General features: G+C 40.4%; 1 protein-coding gene across 2 annotated transcripts; it reads right to left on the reverse strand.

Annotated features, from left to right (window-relative positions):
* Positions 1-3,243: 3,243 nt before the first annotated feature.
* On the reverse strand, positions 3,244-18,067 carry MDH1 (malate dehydrogenase 1). 2 transcript variants are annotated; one of them, XM_081855688.1, is made up of 9 exons: positions 17,847-18,067; positions 12,858-12,956; positions 12,387-12,483; positions 11,308-11,483; positions 10,666-10,788; positions 10,334-10,510; positions 6,993-7,106; positions 6,568-6,657; positions 3,244-3,912 (listed from the first exon to the last, which is right to left on the reverse strand). In XM_081855688.1, exons 1-9 carry the CDS (start codon positions 17,868-17,870, stop codon positions 3,787-3,789), a joined length of 1,026 nt encoding a protein of 341 aa, XP_081711814.1. In that variant the 5' UTR covers positions 17,871-18,067; the 3' UTR covers positions 3,244-3,786. The 2 variants fall into 2 exon arrangements, with proteins under 2 accessions (XP_081711814.1, XP_081711813.1); XM_081855687.1 differs by having other exon boundaries at positions 17,868-17,962.
* Between the last annotated feature and the right edge of the window lie 1,708 nt (positions 18,068-19,775).

Here is a 19,775-nt window from a genome sequence, read left to right on the forward strand (position 1 = left end):
CCGGTCACAGGTTAGAGCTCAACGCTGAGCTTACCAAGTGGTGATGACGATGGCGGAGAGGACTTTCTTTACCGCCTCTATTGCATCTGCAGAAAATAGCAGAAGGAGACTCTTTCAGGTGGTTTGCAATCTAATGGAACCACCTTTGCCATCGGGGCCTTGTAAAGACACCAATATCTCCCGCAATGATTTTGCAAAGTTTTTTGCAGCTAAAGTTGCTCAGATTCGGAAAGAGGTAGACTTCACCGTGGGAGCAGGGCCAGGGCGGGAGAGTGCTAGAGTACTGTCTAGTCTTGTTACATGGGATCAATTCCAATCTGTTACCTCTGAGGATGTGGACAGGCTGCTTGGAGAAGTGAAACCGACCACTTGTCTCCTTGCCCATCCTGGCTCATAAAAGCGAGCTGGGAAGGGCTGGTCAATATTTTTAATATTTTGTTGGAAGCTGCCCAGAGTAGCTGGGGAAAACCAGCCAGGTGGGCAGGGTATAATTAATAAATTATTATTATGACACTCAGTTCTATGTTAGTTTGTTTCTTAATCTCCTGCAACTGAGGCACTGTAGGTGATTCTTATGTCCAAGAAATTGTACAACTGCCTGCTGTGGGCAGATTTGCATTTCTTCTGGAAGAGCAGATGCGCAGTCTGGGATGGGCTTCTGAATCCAGTATTGTCATTGAAGGCTCAGCTGGCCTTGGTGGCTAGATGCTGCTTTTATCAGCTTTGGCTGGTACGACATCTGCAGCCATTCCTGGACAAGGATACTTTGGCTACAACAGTCCAGGCATCGTAAACTTCAAGACTGGATTACGTCAGTGCATTCTATGTGGGGCTTCTTTCGTGGCTGATCTGGAAACTGCCAGTTAATAGAGAAGGCTCCAACCTGATTTTTGACAGGAGTAAGAGTCCTATTTGCACAATACACCTGTGTTCGAAAATCTCACTGGCTGCCAATTTGCTACTGGGCCAAGTTCAAGGTGTTACTCTAGGTAAATAAAGCCCTTATTTATGTAAGAGCCTTACCCATAAGGCACCCATTTGATAATTTCAGACGGCAGAACTGGCACTTTTACAAGTGCCACGTGAAGTCAATTCCACATTGCAAAGCGTCATTCTGTTAAGTGTGGCAGAATCTACTCTCTGAAACACCTCCCTACACACTTTCATTGTATTGTTTATGGCACCTATGTAATAAAAAAGTTTTTTGGGCACAGCTACCTAGACTAGTAATATTATCTATATATTGATATATTTTTGATCTACTTTTCAAAATAATACCAGTAGTGTCTTACAAATATTTTATATTGTTTTATGTAAAGCACTTAAGAGATTTTGAGTAAACACTATATCTCATTAAATAATGAGTTGTGTTTTAAATATATAAATAACTTAATTCCGTGTTGGTCAATTGTTCTGTATTAAAAAATAATAAATTTATAGTTTTAATGATTTTTTTGTACACTGCCTTGATGTTTTTTATGAGCGAGTGCTTTAGAAATATTCTCATTAATTAAATAAAAATGACAAGATCCTGCTGACAGATATATCTAGATACAGGTTTACATGCTTATCCACAGTTCATACAAATTAGGCTTCTATGCGGTTCTGTCTAATTGAAAACAGGGGGGCTCCTGATTGGGTGCATTAATATCCTGATCTTGTTGCACATTCTCTTCAGTTAAGCACTTGGAATCATTGACGTGACTAGCACTGGCATCTATGAAGACTGCCAGAGTGCAAAACACTATTCGTAGAATGAAATAAAGTGCACTGACAAATATCACTCACCCACCATAACCAGCAAGGGATGCGTGACAAAAACATGGCACCCCACCAATAATTTTCAAATGCAGTTTGAAATCAGCAATATAAAGGGGATCCTCATGGAAGTCTCCTGAAGATTTTAAAAATAGCTGCTATAGAGATGCATTTGCAACATTATAATTTCTTATCCTGTCTGTTGGGTTCCTGGAACAGACAGACTCTACAGGAAAGTATATATTTTTTCTACTTCAGATTTCCAACTCTTTATTGCTTTTCATGAGTATCTACTCTTATAGCTCCATCTACAGGCTCAACTGAAAATTTTCATTTCCCAAGACCAATTGCAGTGAACTGATTCCACTTACACAAGGAAATAGTTCAATTAAGCAATCACTAATTTTCTGACTCAACTTTTTGTAACTGAATAAATATTGCCACTACACTGGGTGACATTACAGAACAGCCTTTTGTCCCTAATATTTTACTTAAGCTGTGTTCATACAGGTAGACTGTTTAGAGAATTGAAAGCTTATTAGGAAGAACAACACTCCTTTGTTTTGCATTCTATCCAGGGCACAGCTGCAAAATGCTGCCACTCAGACAGGAGAAAAAGTAGACTTGTAATGGTGTGCCTCTTCCACCATTCTGCCTTGCTCCATTTCTCTCCTTCCCAAGAGTGTAAGGTCCAACATATTCCTCAACTGCCTCACTGACAATTTCATTTCACAGACAGTGGAAGAAGCAATGAGGAGGCCATCTATCTTGGACCTGGTCCTCACCAACAGGGAGAAACTACTGCATTTGACAAAGTGGAAGTGCTGGGAACCTTGGGAAGAAGTGATCGTGTCCTCTTGGGTTTCATTATACACAGGCAAGGGAAAGCTGAGTGTAGTCAGACATGCACTTTAGACTTTAAAAAAGCTGATTCCAAAAGCTGTAAGAACTACTGGGTGTAGTACTATGGCCAGAAATACTCAAAGAGAAGGGAGTCCAAGTGAACTACTGAAGGTACAAATGCAGACAATTCCAATAAGAAAAGTGGTAGGCATCGAAAGAAACCAGTGTGACAGCATTAGGAGCTTGCAGATGAGCTGAGATTTAAGAAGGCATGTATAAGAAATGAAGAAAGAGCAGCCAACAGTTGCAGGGAGAGGGTCAGGCAGGCCAAAGCTCCAAATGAGCTCAGGCTTGCAAGGGAGGTTAAAAATAATAAAAAAGGTTTCCTTGGCTATATTTGAAGCAAGAGGAAGAAGCAGCAAGTAGTAGGTTGTCTGTGTGCAGAGTACAGAGAAATGCTATTATAATCTGTTTGAGCTTGCCGTAGAGGTATTGTATATTCTGTGCATGGTTGTACCTTCAAACCACTCTAGTTCCAGTTTTGCTTTATCTTAAAAAATGCACACAATTTGCTTTATGGTGAAGGTTGTGTTTTACATACTTTCATGAAAGCAAGGTAAACAAAAAAACCACAAAAGCTGCTTACTCAGCAACATTTAATGTAATTTCCAGTAAAATTTGTGCATCAATGATGGTCAACATATGGTACATTCATTGTATGCAAAATGCATTTCCTACTTAAGAGATTTTAATGGTAGAAATATAGGCTCTTGTGCACTTTGATAAAGACCAATGGTGGCTCTAATTGTACTTGATGAATAAAGTGCTAAAGCCCATTTCATAAAATCAGCTTTTAGCACTATATAGCTGGTTTTAGTGTAATTAAAGCTGAAAGGCTACTATCCTTCTAATGCACAATGCAATAACAAGAAGCAAACAGTAATAAATCAAGAAGATTTGGTCAAGTGTGCAAACTACTTTCGAAACATGGTGTGCGATAACTTCATTACTAAGAGCACTCAATAACAGGCACAGATGTACCAACAAAGCAGGTACTGACTGCTGCAGCAGGGCGGGGAAGACAACTGACGGATTCAGTAATCACATTTGATGCTGAATTTAGAGACGACTTTTAGACTCCTCTGTGTTTAAGCCATTTCCCGAAGCATCCTGAGCAGCCCCTAGTCATGCACTGGACAGAAACTCCACAGCAGTCTCCTTTTCGTCAGTGAGCTCTTTGGCAGTCAAATCCATCTTCTCGCGGGAGAAGTCATTAACAGGAAGGCCTTCGACCAACTTCCATGTTTTATCCTGTGAAAAATGAATTGGTGACTTCTAAAGCCTTTAAACCATAACAAATTTCAACTCCACAGTGTTACAGGATAAAGGTGTGACGGGGCTATTGATTAGGTCAGCCTTTCCTGCTGACTGGGGATAATGGGAGGTGTCCTCCAAAACAGCAGGAGGGCACCAGCTTGGAGAAGGTTGGATTAGGTATTCACTAGCCTCCGCACAGGAGCGTAAAACAAACTAGACATTAGATATAGGGAATCATGGAACCACAGACTTGTAATCAACAAGTTGGTCATTCCCAACCAGCGGAGGTGTTTTAGGGAACTTTAAGAATGTATTCTTCACACTTTGCCAAATTAAAACTCCAAGTATTTTTTGGAGAAAGCTACATTAAACTGTTATGAAAACAATGTAAGTGTTGCATATGGTGTGAATGACCACTCTATGTCTACAGTTACTAAGATACTGTATTCAATACCTTGATGATACCTTTGAAAGATGTGATGAACAATATTTTAAAAACAGGATTCCTTCCAGTAGCACCTTAAAGACCAACTAAGTTAGTTCTTGGTATGAGCTTTCGTGTGCATGCACACTTCTTCAGATGGTGTATCTGAAGAAGTGTGCATGCACACGAAAGCTCATACCAAGAACTAACTTAGTTGGTCTTTAGGGTGCTACTGGAAGGAATTTTTTTATTTTGTTTTGACTATGGCAGACCAACACGGCTACCTATCTGTAACTTAAAAACAGGAGATATCCCAGCAACATGGAAAGAAGTATTTATTACTTTGATTCCAAAACAGGATACAGATGTTACAAATTAAAAATTATAAGCAAATCTCATTGTTAAATAATGACTATAAACTGTTTTCAGGTATTTTAGCAAACAGATTGAAAAGAGTATTAAAAGATATAACACATGAAGACCAAGCTGGCTTTCTTCCTGGTAGTCAGATGAAAGATAACATAAGAAACATAGTTGATATAATTGAATATTTGACGACCACGAATGATAAGCAAGCAGTGTTAATATTTATAGAGGCTATAAGTGTAAAAAAGCTAAATATGGAAAGAAATTGGGCCACCTATGAAGATTTGGTGATGGAAATAGATAATCAGTGGAAATTAAAATCTTATGAGGAAATTAAAAGTTTAGTAAAAGATTGGTTGCATTATTGTCAAATAAATGAAATATTTAAAGAAGATTAAAAAAAATGGATTTGAGTAATATAAAATCCAGGTTTGAATTAGATTTGTTAAGCTCTAAAATTAAAATATTGTCAAAAATGTATAAATTACTTTTAGAGTGGCATGTAAAAGATGAAGAAGTTAAATCTGTTATGGTACACTGGCCAAAAGATATTGGTTATAATATACAATTAGAAGATTGAGAAAAACTTTGGAAAGACGGAATAAATTTTACAGCTCGCAGTTTGCTTAAAGAAAATGTAATGAAAATGATGTACAGATGGTATATAACACCGGTGAAGTTAGCAAAAATGTACTGATCAGATCAATGTTGGAAATGTAAAGAAAAAGACTGTACCTTCTATCATATGTGGTGGGTTTTTAAGAAAGTGAAGGCTTTCTGGGAAATGATATATCTGTATAATGAACTTTAAAAAATGTTGAAATATACATTTGTAAAAAAACCAGAAGCCTTTTTACTGGGTATTGTAGGCAGAGAAATACATAAGCAAGATAAAACACTCTTTTTATATGCAACAACTGCAGCAAGAATATTATTGGCCCAAAAATTGAAACGGGAAGAGATTCCGATGAAAGAAGAGTGGCAGATGAAACTATTGGACTATGCAGATTTGGCAAAATTGACGGGGAAATTTCGGAACCCGCAAGACCAGACCTTTCTGAAAGACTGGAATAAATTTATGCTGTATTTGAAAGACAACTGTAAACAACTGACATTGTTAGTAGAGTTACAAGAAGTTTTATAAGGTTAGATGTATCATTTATTACTACAGTTGAACCACTGTTTACATAAACTTTGGGATGCGCCCAAGGAACGAATCCCTTCCACAACTGGAGGTACAACTGTAGTATGATTCTTAAATAGTTTATTTAAGATTAGGATTTAAGGGTAATAACAACAATAATAAAATGCAATATTAGAGTATAAATAGGAAAACCATTAGTCGAGGAGGAGGGAAGTCTCAGGCTGAGATGGCCAAGTGGTTTTTATATATTATATGTAAGATGTATGTTTTGCCTAAAAAATATTTGTAAAACTCAATAAAAATTATTTCAACAACAACAACAACAAAATAGAGGTGTGGGAGGGAGTTCATTGTTACACAAAGGTGATTGTTCTGTCAGGCCAAGCATTCTAGCTTTTCTAAAATGCCCCTTGCGTGCTGTTCTGAGGGTTCCCCTGACCCGCTCCCCAAAGCCAGTTTTGAGGGGGGATGACGAGGAGAGAAGGGGAGCCCCACTGCACAAACAGAAACCCTTCACAGTGGCTCCACTTGCAGGACTCATTAGTTAAATCCTGCACTATGTGCTTTAGGGGTAGTATCTAAACTGCTGTTGCTGTTTTATAGATTCTTTAATGCTCACGGTAATGATGTCCACACTGCACTTGTGCTTCTTGAACTTTGCACAGTATCACATTTACTTAACAAGTATTTCAGAAACTGCATATTTTTTACATACCTTTATTACAACAGGAAATGAATAGATCAGATCTTCAGGGACACCATATGAATTTCCATCAGAAATAACACCCATGGAAACAAATTCACCCTTTAAATAAGAATACAAATAAATAGTGTAGTACTTTCCCAATTATTTACTTCACATTTGGCATAAGCATATATCGTTCTGATGGAAGGGTCTGCATCCTGTTACAATTCTTTGCATTCCAGAATATCAACTTGCCATTTTTCTCTTTACACTTATGATCAGTTTTATCACGTTTGTGATATTTTATCACATTTGTGATTTTACCAAGAGATTCATGAAAGCATATATAAGATTATCAGGTGATCAGCTGTATGCCTAACATAAAGGAAGTATATACTAAACTTTAAACAGCTATTATCAAAGCTAGCTTCTTTATGGGCTGCTGCAACACTTACCTCTGGAGTGCCAAACCACAGGTCTCTCACATGATCACAGATAGCTTTGGCTGCCGACATTGCACTTGATAGCTTCCTGGCTTTAATAACAGCTGCACCTCGCTGCTGAACAGTCTGTAGTATTGACAGAGGAAAATTACTGGACTATTTGCACCTACTACCATAATTACTCATTATTATAATGAGTCCAAGACAGAGAGGCTACCAATATTGTCTACATAAGGACAATGAAAAACATTTTAAGCATTTTTACCCAGTTCCTTACCCCAAAAACTCCCAGAGTAGCTTTCAGATAAATAAAACACAAGACATTCCTTGCCTTCAAAGATTACAATCTAGAACACAAAAGAACAGGGAATATACCAACTTCACATGAAGTCTACAGAACAGGCATAGGCACACGCAGTCCTCCAGATGTTTTGGGACTACAATTCCCATCATCCCTGACCACTGGTCTTGTTAGCTAGGGATCACGGGAGTTGTAGTCCTAAAACATCTGGAGGGCCAAGTTTGCCTATGGCTGCAATAGAGCTTTACAAAACTCAGGCTGAATTTAATCAGATTTAGGAATTTAATCAGATCCATGGACATTAACCTTTTATCTTGATATTGTTGCTGGGGTTTTTTGTTTGCATCCTGCCACATAACAGTTCTGGAATAATGTATGGGGGGAGTTTTTTCTTCTACCGCATAAAGTAACAACTTATGTGAAAGATCCAGAATAGATTAGGGCTGGGTAAGATTTGGTTTTCAACATTATGATCTATCAGCAGCTAAATACCAGTATACACTGATATATCACAATGCCTGAAATGTATCTCAGCTGCTTCTTCACCTTAGGGGAGGAAGATGCAGCCAAGATACATTGCTCAGCCCCATACCACTCTGACTGCTGCAAGAGAAGTATGGGGGCTTGAACAGCTGTGGGGTGGGCAGTCCCCGCCCTCTGGCTCACGTGAGATGGAGGCAGGGGGCTCCCTCAAAGGTGCCTGCCTGCCTTTGCTCGAGAAGCAAGCCAGGCAGCGTCTCTTATTTTTTCTTTTAAAAAAGTAAGATAAACAAATTTTAAACAATTCAACATTTCAAATTTAGCAATCAATCATTCCACCAACAAAATTCTCTCCCTTCCTCCATGGTTCCCTCTAAATTTCAATTTGTGCTGCATATTATAGTTACTCTATACCTTCACCTTATCTCACAGTAAAAACAAAAAGTTCACCCCCACTGCTGTTCTCACTCAAATCCTCAAATCTTACTTACCAATTCTACATATTCTATCTATTTCAGCTGCCATTCTTCTTTGGTAGGTGTCACCTCATGGCACCATTTTTGTGCGTACAATATTCGTGCTACCGTGGTTGCATAAAGAAATAGATTTATACGAGTTTTTTTGGATATCTGCTCCAGCTATCCCTAGTAAAAAAAAGCTTCTGGGGTTTTTTTTGGGGGGGGGATTACCTTGAATATCCTTTTCAACTCATTATAAATCATTTCCCAAAAGTCCTTAGCTACTTTGCATGGCCACCACATTCCCAACAAAGATTAGATGTTGATTTATAAATTTTGGCTTATTTACTTGGTGTTAGGTACCATCTACATATCATAAAATTCTCCCTCAAGGTATAACATGCTGTGAATTTCAACCCAGATTTCCCATGATTCTAATTCTATGATGCCCCACACCCCTACCTAGCCCAATAGCAGATTTAACAATTTTGTCTTGGGTTTTCTATGCTAACAATATCTTATACATCCTTGAAATCAGTTTCTCATTAACAATCTAACATTAGTGAATGTTAGTGAATGTTAGATTGATACTGGATGAGAAAATTAGGGGTTAACAGCGGTAATGGATAAGTTAAAAGAAAATGAGTGTTTTTAAAATTAGGTTGGAAATAAGGGAGGGATTTGTTAAACAATTATAGACATGAGAATGCAGGAAGGGGAGGTATGAGGAGGTCGGGAAAGTAAGGTATAAGAAATTAAGACTCGAAATTATATGTGTTTTATGTTTCTTGTTGTTATGTATTTATGTTCTGTTTGTGTTGATAAAAACTTTGTGGAAACTTTAATAAAAATTAATTAAAAAAAAATGAAATCAGTTTCTCTCCATTTTCTATTGGTTCCCTTTCAGACTGAGAACTTTGGACATTGAAGCCACACTTTTTATGACATTTGAACATTTCATTCAGTTGGTAGTAACGCAACCAACTCATTACCTGATTTCTAATATCCTCAAACTTTTTCATTTTACATCTTTTTCTGTAAAATGCCATAAGTCTCTCTATATTGACTACTTCTTTTCCATGTTCAAATTCTTCTGGGAGATAGAATCATAGAGTTGGAAGAGACCACAAGGGCCATCGAGTCCAACCCCCTGCCAAGCAGGAAACACCATCAGAGCACTACTGACATATGGTTGTCAAGCCTCTGCTTAAAGCAGTGGCGTAGCGTGGGTTGTCAGCACCCGGGGCAAGGGAAGTAATTTGCGCCCCCTAACCCGTGGATTTGCGCCCCCTACCCCTAACCCCCAGATGTTGCGCCCGGTGCGGCCGGCCCCCCCCCTGCACCCCCCACGCTACGCCACTGGCTTAAAGACCTCCAAAGAAGGAGACTCCACCACACTCCTTGGCAGCAAATTCCACTGTCAAACAGCTCTTACTGTCAGGAAGTTCTTCCTAATGTTTAGGTGGAATCTTCTTTCTTGTAGTTTGGAACCATTGCTCCGTGTCCGCTTCTCTGGAGCAGCAGAAAACAACCTTTCTCCCTCCTCTATGTGACATCCTTTTATATATTTGAACATGGCTATCATATCACCCCTTAACCTCCTCTTCTCCAGGCTAAACATGCCCAGCTCCCTTAGCCGTTCCTCATAAGGCATCGTTTCCAGGCCTTTGATTGCTTCCTTAGCTACAATAGCATTGAAATAAAGCGCATGGGGGAATTGTGTATCTATGCAGTGGTCCCACTGGTGTAGGGCATACAGTCCTGGGAAAAAGAAAACCTCTTTGAATTCTGAATTCAGACACTCTGTAATATGACATGTTTTGTTGCTCATCTGGGGTTCTATTTACCTAATTTTAAGACCTGCTAAGGAAAAGATGGTTGTTATTATGTCCTCATATGTAAAACCACAGAATTCAAAGAGGGTGTACTTTCTTTTTCCCACGACTATACATGCATAGAGTTTATCTACATGCAAATGGCAGAGCATGGCCACTGTACAAAACCGCTAATGTAGAAGCTGATATTCTGAAATCCTGACTCTGGAACATCTGCTACTCATGTTACGTTGCTGCAATAGACGAGAAAAAACGAAATCGCCCACATTATTAACTTACAGTAATGAAGTCCCCCTTGAGCCAGTTATCATTCTTCACAGCTTCATAAACTCCAATATCTTTTCCTTGCACTTTCACCTTGGCATGATTAACATCTGGATATTGAGTAGAGGAGTGATTCCCCCAGATGATGCAGTTCTTTACATCCCTGGCAGTCACACCAACTTTGATAGCAATCTAGTTTTATTGAGGGTAGGAAGCAGAAAATGCCAAGATCAGATGGTAATTTGAAGCATTTAGATTCCCTACCCCTTTTAAACAAATTATTTCAAAAACCTGGCTTACATAAAGAACAAAAAAGTGTTTTCTATAACTTAGAAGAGAGTTCCTACCTGGGATTTAGCTCTGTTGTGATCCAGACGGGTTAAACAACTGAAATTCTCCTTTGGTATAGATGGAGCAGACTTTGAGGCAATCAGGCAGTTAGTATTTGCTGGATTGCCTACCACAATAACCTGATTGGGGGGCAAGGAAGAAAGTGGACTATTTACTGCAAGTCTGTCAAGTGACCAACCAGCTAAACCACAATTGCTGAGATTTCAGATGTGATTTATAGTTTAGAGATTTTTTTTTTAATGCTAAAGCAGTATATAATTTGTGTAAACCAACATTTCACTGATCACGTGGAAACTGAAATCTGATAAATGGCAAATTACTAAACTAGAAACATTTTGTAAACTGGTTAACAAGACAAATAGTACAAAAATCTCCCCCCCCCCTTTAAAAGACTCAGGTAGCTTAAAATTTGGATGCTCGACTTTAATTAAAGAAGTGCCAACTTCATTTCTGTGTTCGAAGTACTTCACATGTTATGAAAGCAATCCTTTTAACAGCTTAAAGGGTAGACCAGACTTAGTATCCTTATACTATGGACAGAAGTAAGAGAGTGACAATGATGAGATGATATGTAAATCAGCAATCTCTTGAGGCACAGCTCGTTCTCTTAGCAACCACATCACACCAGCTGTATTCACCTTAACAGTCTTCTTTGCATACTTGTCCAATGCAGCTCCTTGTGACTTAAAAATTTTCACATTTGCCTTGAGCAGATCTTTGCGTTCCATGCCCTCTTTCCTTGGCATGGAACCAACTAGGATGGCTATATCAAGGTCTTTAAATGCAACATCTTCTTTGTCAGTTGCAATTACCTCTGTAAGTAGAGAGGAAGAGGGCTGAAAGATGAGTTTATGGTAAAACTATGAGGGGAAACCAGTGCCTTCAGAACTAATCATAACAAGGCTGTGACCAAAATCCCAAAGCACATCAAAAAGTCTGCCACTGCTTCTGTTCAAGTGTCAATTCTCTCTTTCTCTAATGCCTCAACTTATTAATAAATTGTGAAGTGAATCTACTTCATGACTTCCATGATCCAAACTGGTCTAAACTTGGTTTAGGTTAGTGTTTCTCAAACTTGGCTCTCCAGCTGTTGCTGGACTACAACCCATCATTCATAACCACTGGTCATGCTAGCTAGGTATGATGGGAGTTGTAGTCCAACAGGAGCTGGAAAGCCAAGTTTGAAAGCACTGGTTAAGATGCAAGCCAAAAGAAAACACAAGCCTCCTTTTTCTCCCGTTTTTTCAAGGTTATTGAAATAATGATTCAGTGGCCACTTTATTAGGTAAGCATAACCAAAGGCAAAAGCTTTCATCACTTTCATCACACGAATGTACAATCACTGAATCAGTGTGAGGTAGGTTTCTATTAAATTTGACTTTCTTTTAATTGGCACTAGTGATCAATAGAGCAAAATGTGCAAGTATACTACTGGACAAGCTTCCCCAATGCTTTGAAAATTATTTTCTTCCACCACAGACTATACCTCCCATAGTTTGCTTAATGTGTTGGGCTTATAAATCTTACATTTAATTCCTCATGCAAGCCAACATCTCTTCAATTTACAGAATGGCAAAATGGTCCTCTTTTGCCCTGACATATTTGGCCACTACACTGAACAATGCTGTTAAATCTGGCAGTAATGTGTCTCTCATTTGCCTATATATTTCAAACCTAAGCATCTGCAGACAGAGCACAAACTGGATTTTCTTGTCACCTCTTAACAGAGGAAGAGCACAGTCTTGCAATTCCATAAGTACGCCATCCAATACAGTCATCATGGGAGTGATATCCAATAGCACAAGAATAAGAGGCTGTAAAGCAACAACAGTTGTGTCAGTTACTTAGTTTATTTAATATTGATCAGATTACATGTAATATCAAATTAAATTAGATTCCTTGTCCTGTTTGTACCACCATATTAATGCAGTACAAAATATATTTAAGAGTAATTTATAATTTGTCAGAATCTTTCTTACCATTCTATACAATGAATATATATTAAAAAACTCATTTCTGCATAATGGAATCTCACTTTCCCTCCACAAGATAATCATTTTAATAACAATTGACAAAAAAGTCAATGAGGCCCTTTTCTTACACTGGATGTCTGTTAACAACTGCAGAGTTGACCTTTGTGCTCATATGGACTGCTTATGGGTATGCTATCATTCATTTTATCCATTACCTGATCTGCTCCGAAGACATCACCCTTAGCAATGCCGTAGAGCAGAGAGTAGGCAATCTGTCCAGCAGCACCAGTCACAAGGACTTTGATTGGTTTGGACTGAAAGAGAACGAATATTTGTAGATTTCCATAAACACGTTTTCTCTCGTTACTGTAGAATGAACTTTCATAAAAGTTAGCGTTTGGCAAATAATTTGTCAGGAAGGTTGTTAGGAGGTCTATGATTCAGCTAACCTTCCAACTGTGAACTAACCAGACTGCCAGGAATTCATTATAATTATTCAGTCTTGGGACAGCCAAAACACGTTTTAAACTTATAAACAGAACAGAAAAGTTAAAAGGACAAATCTCCCATGCAGAATACAGAAACATCAATATTCTGTACCAGCCTAAACATGAGCTATTTTAAAGAGATTTCTCAAAAACTACAGTCTTTTGGAAACATGGCAGTTACATGTAGCAAATGACCACCATATAACAAGACAAGGGTGAAAAATATACTAGGTAACCTTATACTGTCAGATATATATGAGAATATAAAGTGCCTTGCAACATCTGACTTTAGGCAATGACATAGGAAACTGACACACTGCTATAGAGAACATGCATGCACATATTTAATAGATCTTATGTGGAGCAGTTCTCCTTATGCTTGTACCCTGCCTTTCTTTCATCATGGAACCCAACGTGGCCATATGTGGTTTCCATTTAGGCACTGGCCAGATCTACTCTCACATCAAACTCGTGGGGTAAGCTAAGTGTTGTGCTCATTTAAGGAAGGTATTTGAGTCTATTCATTGCCAGCAATGAATGATGCAGGCTGCTGTTTCAAAGCACAGAAATTTCAGCTCACTCAAGCAACAGCTCTTAGATTAAAAAGTTTGAACAAAAGAAATGATGTGGCCTCAAGAAAAACAAAATGCAAGTTTCAACAAGGGGGGAAAAAGTCTGCTATTTTATATCTGATGCACTACTTTGACTTAGCAAGACAATGTTTTCAGGTTTAGTAGGATTTGCAACTTATGTAATGTTGGATGCCAGCTGTTTGAAGTCTGTATTAATTACAATCCCCAAGATCCTCTTCCTAAGTTACTGGTGTTGGCCAGTTTACAGTAACTGGATAAAATAATCATGGTTATCAACAAAAAGAACTGGTTTAAACTAGAGAAATACAAATCCATTTACATGTGATGATTAATTATGAGTAAAGAACCTATACTAGTGAAAGCAATCATGAAAGACAATGCATCATACCTTTAAAGGGAAGGAGAAAGTTAAATAGACTTATTAGTACAGTGGTACCTCGGGTTACAGATGCTTCAGATTACAGACTCCACTAACCCAGAAATAGTACCTCGGGTTAAGAACTTTGCTTCAGGATGAGAACGGAAATCGTGCAGCGGTGGCGCAGTGGCAGCAGCAGGAGGCCCCATTGGCTAAAGTGGTGCTTCAGGTTAAGAACAGTTTCAGGTTAAGAACGGACCTCCGGAACGAATTAAGTTCTTAACCTGAGGTACCACTGTATTAGTTATTAATATTGTTACTAGAATTCTGGCTTCCTTGTATCTTTGGAGAGGCATAATTACCGCAATACCTCAAGGACTGCCTCTCCCCATATGATCCGACCTGGACTCTGCAATCATTATCTGATGCCCTTCTATGTGTGCCTCCTCCACAAAAGGGTGGCAAGACAGGAATGGGCCTTTTCTGCAGTGGCTCCCCGTTTGTGGAATGCTTTCCCCAGGAAGGCTCTCCTGGTGCCTTCATTATACACCTTTAGATGCCAGGCAAAAATGTTCCTCTTCAACCAGGCCTTTGGGCTGTGTTATATGAAGTATTCCCAACTCTCACCTGTCACAAGTTCCATGTAACTCCTCCCTGCTGTTTTCAGAAAAACAACAACTGCCAACCTACTTTCAGCACCCTTCCCCACGTGAAGTCATGACTATAAGCTCAACTTAAAATTGCTTGCAATTAATAATTCTCATAATTCTGCATATAAAATTGGATTCTTCACTGAGTGCCAGAGCCTGCAGGTGGGAGTGTGAGGGAGGTGACCACACAAGTTTCCAGATCCCTTCAGTTTAGGCTGGGAGTGAACTGTGGACCCTTTCACCTCCAACCAGTGGGTATGTAGGTCAGGGCTGTTGGAAGTCCAAAACAATTGGAATGCTCATGCGGGCTACCACAAACTTAGTAGATGCACAAGCATGTTGATCCACCTACAGTTCTTCCATATTTCAACAGCGCTGCTGTATTACTATAAAAGCTCACAGTGTTATCTGTAAAGATTTAAATGCTTTTTTAAAAAAGGTAACTTGTATAATTTCTTACTAAGAGTTACTAAGAGTTAATTCTTTATACCATCTCTGGTTTTACTGCAGAATGTGTCCTGTGCTCTGACATCATCAGGATTAAATGGTGCGTTGGGGATTATGGGGGAGATTGCTGCAATCAACATTCCTGCTTTCACGGGCGTTTTATTAATGATGCCATTCATTTAGTCTCTAGTAGTTAAAGCAAATCAATATTTTCCCTCCAGGGTTGTGCTACAAGTCAACACTGACAGTTTCTTTATTCCAGATGCTTCTGTGGCATAGCTATACAGCACTGTCTCTTTATACAATTTTGGTGCCTAATTGCTTGCATCACAGACCGCACTAATTTAACAGCCTGATCCTATGAGTTTTTATACCTTTACCCCTTAAGACAAAATATTTTTAAAAGCTTCTTAAAAGGTAAAGGTAAAGGGACCCCTGACCATTAGGTCCAGTCGTGACCGACTCTGGGGTTGCGGTGCTCATCTCGCTTTATTGGCCAAGGGAGCCGGCATACAGCTTCTGGGTCATGTGGCCAGCATGACTAAGCCGCTTTTGGCGAACCAGAACAGCAAACAGAAACGCGTTTACCTTCCCGCCGGAGCAGTACCTATTTATCTACTTGCACTTTGACGTGCTTTCGAACTGCTAGGTTGGCAGGAGCAGGGACTGAGCAACGGGAGCTCACCCCATCGTGGGGATTCGAACCGCCGACCTTCTGATTGACAAGTCCTAGGCTTTGTGGTTTAACCTAGGTTTAACCCAAAAGCATTTAAATCTTTACAGATAACACTCTTACTTGTTACCTAATAAAGTGTTATGAGCTGCAGACCATAAGGAAAAGGGTGTGTCTTATGGGACACCCATTGCCTCCTCTCAGTGAATGAACAGCTAGCTATATGGTCACATACCATAAACCAGATAAAATTTTGCAATTGATTTGCACCATCATAACACAGTGAATATAAAGTTGCACCTTAAGTCACTCCTTTCATCGGAAAGCATCAAACTATGGCTATGGCCCCAACAAGAATTTGGAAGTTTGCCTACTTGAAGAGCACCTTGAAAGTCATACAGGGAGACATTCCAGCAATACCAGTAAGTCACGCACTGCTGAAATTGAAGACGATAAATGGGGCATTGTTATTGAGCAAGGCTGGCAGTGCTCTCTGCAGCTGTCCCCTCAAGTGCCATATACCCTGGTTACTAATGAACAACAGTGACATAAAATTTGAGAAAAATGTTTTCCCTTCCTGCCCCATCACCCCTTGTAGGTTACCTTCCAAGCCAAGCAGAAACTTTTCCAATTTACAAGAAGGAGGTTTGGATTTGATATCCCACTTTATCACTACCCGAAGCGGCTAACATTCTCCTTTCCCTTCCTCCCCCACAACAAACACTCTGTGGGGTGAGTGGGGCTGAGAGACTTCAGAGAAGTGTGACTGGCCCAAGGTCACCCAGCAGCTGCATGTGGAGGAGCAGGGAAGCAAACCCGGTTCCCCAGATTACGAGACTGCCGCTCTTAACCACTACACCACACTGGCACCACAAAGGCTTATGATAGCAAAAAGAATGGAACTGGGTAGAGCTTCTTCTCACATACTCTGTAAAAACAGAGAGCCAAGGCAGTGTGCATCACAAAACCCAAGTACAGTGGTACCTCGGGTTAAGAACTTACCATAATTTGTTCCGGAGGTCCGTTCTTAACCTGAAGCACCACTTTAGCTAATGGGGCCTCCCGCTGCCACCATGCCGCTGGAGCACGATTTCTGTTCTCACCCTGAAGCAAAGTTCTTAACCTGAGGTACTATTTCTGGGTTAGCGGAGTCTGTAACCTGAAGCGTATGTAACCTGAGGTACCACTGTACTGAAGACCAGAAAATGTTTTCATTGCATGCACTGCACTGCAATATGAGAGAACAGCAGCTATGGGCTTGCTCTGATTTTCCAGGACTTTCATGCATGGTTGAAGATCTATCCCTCCAAATCTCCTTTCCCCTTGCCACATGTAGGATTGTAGAGCTGGAAGGAACCACTATATAAAGTGGTATAGAAATTAAATAAATAAAGTAAGTGGGGCTTGAACCCACGACCAAGAGATTTAAGAGTCTCATGTGTAACACACTCATCTATTGAGCATATAACTCAGCCAAGGGGGCCCCTACGTCTCATCCTTCACCACGTTCAACCCCCAAGCAGTTCCCTGAGCCGGTCCTCAAATTATGGTGGCCAATTACGTCAGCCCTGCTCGAAGAAGGGGCTCGTGGCTCTGGTTTTTTCCAATGAAACCCAAATGCCCCCGCCCGATTAGTCAACCCCAGTCCCTGCTTAGCCTTGTGTAACAGAGGGACGCCCCCCCCCGTCCCCCGTCCTGGGTCTCTGCCCCGCGACCCTGCCATGGGAGAAGAGAGCCCTCCGCAGCCCCTTCCCTTCAGGCGCCCGCAGGTGGGAAGGTTCCTCCCCTGCCCTCATCCTGGCAAGGGACCTTCGCGGCCGCGCAGAAGGACAAGCGCGGCCGCTGCCTTTGCTGCCCTCCCAGTTTACTGCGGGTTAAGGCGTCCCCTTCGCCGCCGGTCCAGGATCTCGTCAGAACCTTCTGCCCACCACCCAACCCAGGAAATAATACGATTCATTTTAAAAGGCTGCGGGGCGCCTCGCTGCATGAGCTGACCCCCAACTCAGCTGCACTGACCATGGCGGCGGCGGCGGCGGCGGCGGCGGAAGGAGCGCGCGCTCTCTCTCCCGGCAGGTCACCTTCTCCCGAGCAGCAGGCGGAGGCTACAGCAGAGAAGGCGGAGCTCCGAAAGAGCCACGCCCCACTCTCGGCGCCTCCTCTCGCTTTGCCACCTGGAAGTTGTAGTCCGTAGCTCCCCGGAAGGCATGTGGGGCGGAATCAAGGTTGCGGCCCAGGAGAACTACAAGGCCCAGGACGCACCGGAGCCGGCCTTTGCCCTCAGTCCGCTAAGGGAAGAGGTGAGCGGAGAACGGAGGAGGGGAGAATCGGCTGGAGAGGAAAGGCTTTTGCCTTGACGTAGAAGTCACGCGCTTCTCGCCAGAGGAAAGGAGCTTGGCAGTTGTGGCGCATGCGCAGAAGGGGCCTGAAGGGCGCGCGCTCTCTCTCTCTCTCTCCTTTTTTTTATTTATTTATATTTATTAAAGGTTTTTTTGATTACAATCCAAATAAATGAACACAATAGTACATATCATAACATATTTTCTTAAATTCTTTGGACTTCCTCACATCTCCCGCTCAAGCTTTCCAAATTATAAAACTTAAACCAGCAATTTATCACCTTGTTTCCTCCTTATTATCTAATTTTCCAATGTTGTATCTCAAATTTTAGATACGTTTATTTCATACCTTAAAAAATTAAGCTTAGCCTAATAGTTATCCAAAATTTGTCTTTTCCTAAATTTAACTTATCTTCATAATTCATTTCGTCTATTTTAATGGTGCCAAGTTATTTATAATCTAGCATTCTTCTTAACCTTCATACAATTTACAATATTTTTGCAAATAAATCTTGAAATTCTTCCAGTCTTCTTCTACGGTCTCCTCTCCCAGGTCTCGGATTCTGCCGGTCATCTCGGCCAGTTCCATATAGTCTATCAGTTGCATCTGCCATTCTTCCAGTGTGGCTAAATCTTGGGTTTTCCAGTGCTTGGCGACAAGTATCCTTGCTGCCGTTGTTGCATACATAAAAAATGTTCGGTCCTTCTTTAACACCCTCTGGCTGACAATACCCAGAAGGAAGGCCTCTGGTTTCTTAGGGAGGGTATACTTAAATACCTTTTTCAGCTCATTATATATCATTTCCCAGAAGGCCTTCACTCTAGGGCAGGTCCACCAGAGGTGAAAGAATGTTCCTTCGCTTACTTTACATTTCCAGCATTTGTTATCGGACAAATGGTATATTTTTGCAAGTTTGACTGGGGTCATGTACCATCTATATATCATTTTCAGAACATTTTCTTTCAAAGCATTACATGCAGTGAAGTTCAGCCCAGTGGTCCACAACCTTTCCCAGTCCTCAAACATGATATTATACCCCTTCCCCCCCCCCGAAGGGCGCTCTCTCTCTCTCTCTCTCTCTCTCAAGGCTCGGGATTTTAAGTAACAGCTTTTTTTATTTTATTAATTTTTATTCATTTTCTATAATCAAACAACAACAAAAAAGAAGAATAAACATAAAAGATAACCCACACATACCCCCCCCCAAAAAAGACAGACATCACCCAAAGCAATACACCTACACCAACCAAAAAACAGACATTAAATGACAGTGGAAAACAATTGACTTCCCTCCATCTCGGTTTTGGGTTCTGTGAATATTAAGACCATTCTGCAGTTTTTCATTTTATAGCCTCCACACATCGTAAGAGTTATACTAAGCCTACTGTGATTTTTATATTTCTACAGTTTGCTTCCATATATGTTATGAATTTAGACCAATCATCAATAAACTTTATGCCTTTTTTCTGTCTGATGTTCTGCGTCATTTTTGCCAAATCCATGTACTCAATTTACTTTGCCAGTCTTTAACGCAGTGTTTCCCAACCTTTTTTGGGCAAAGGCACACTTGTTTCATGAAAAAAATCT

The sequence above is a fragment of the Podarcis erhardii genome (genome assembly GCF_964252035.2).
Source record: "Podarcis erhardii genome assembly, chromosome: 3".
Taxonomy (NCBI): domain Eukaryota; kingdom Metazoa; phylum Chordata; class Lepidosauria; order Squamata; family Lacertidae; genus Podarcis; species Podarcis erhardii.

What these genes read in the sequence shown, in the direction of transcription:
- MDH1 (XM_081855688.1), bottom strand. Translation starts at nt 17,870, where the DNA reads ATGGTCAGTGCAGCTGAGTTGGGG. An exon ending in TGCTCTTCCTCTGTTAAGAG is followed by an intron (nt 11,484 to 12,386) that starts GTGACAAGAAAA and finishes CTCTACTTACAG; the next exon opens with AGGTAATTGCAACTGACAAA. An exon ending in ACAACAGAGCTAAATCCCAG is followed by an intron (nt 10,511 to 10,665) that starts GTAGGAACTCTC and finishes CAATAAAACTAG; the next exon opens with ATTGCTATCAAAGTTGGTGT.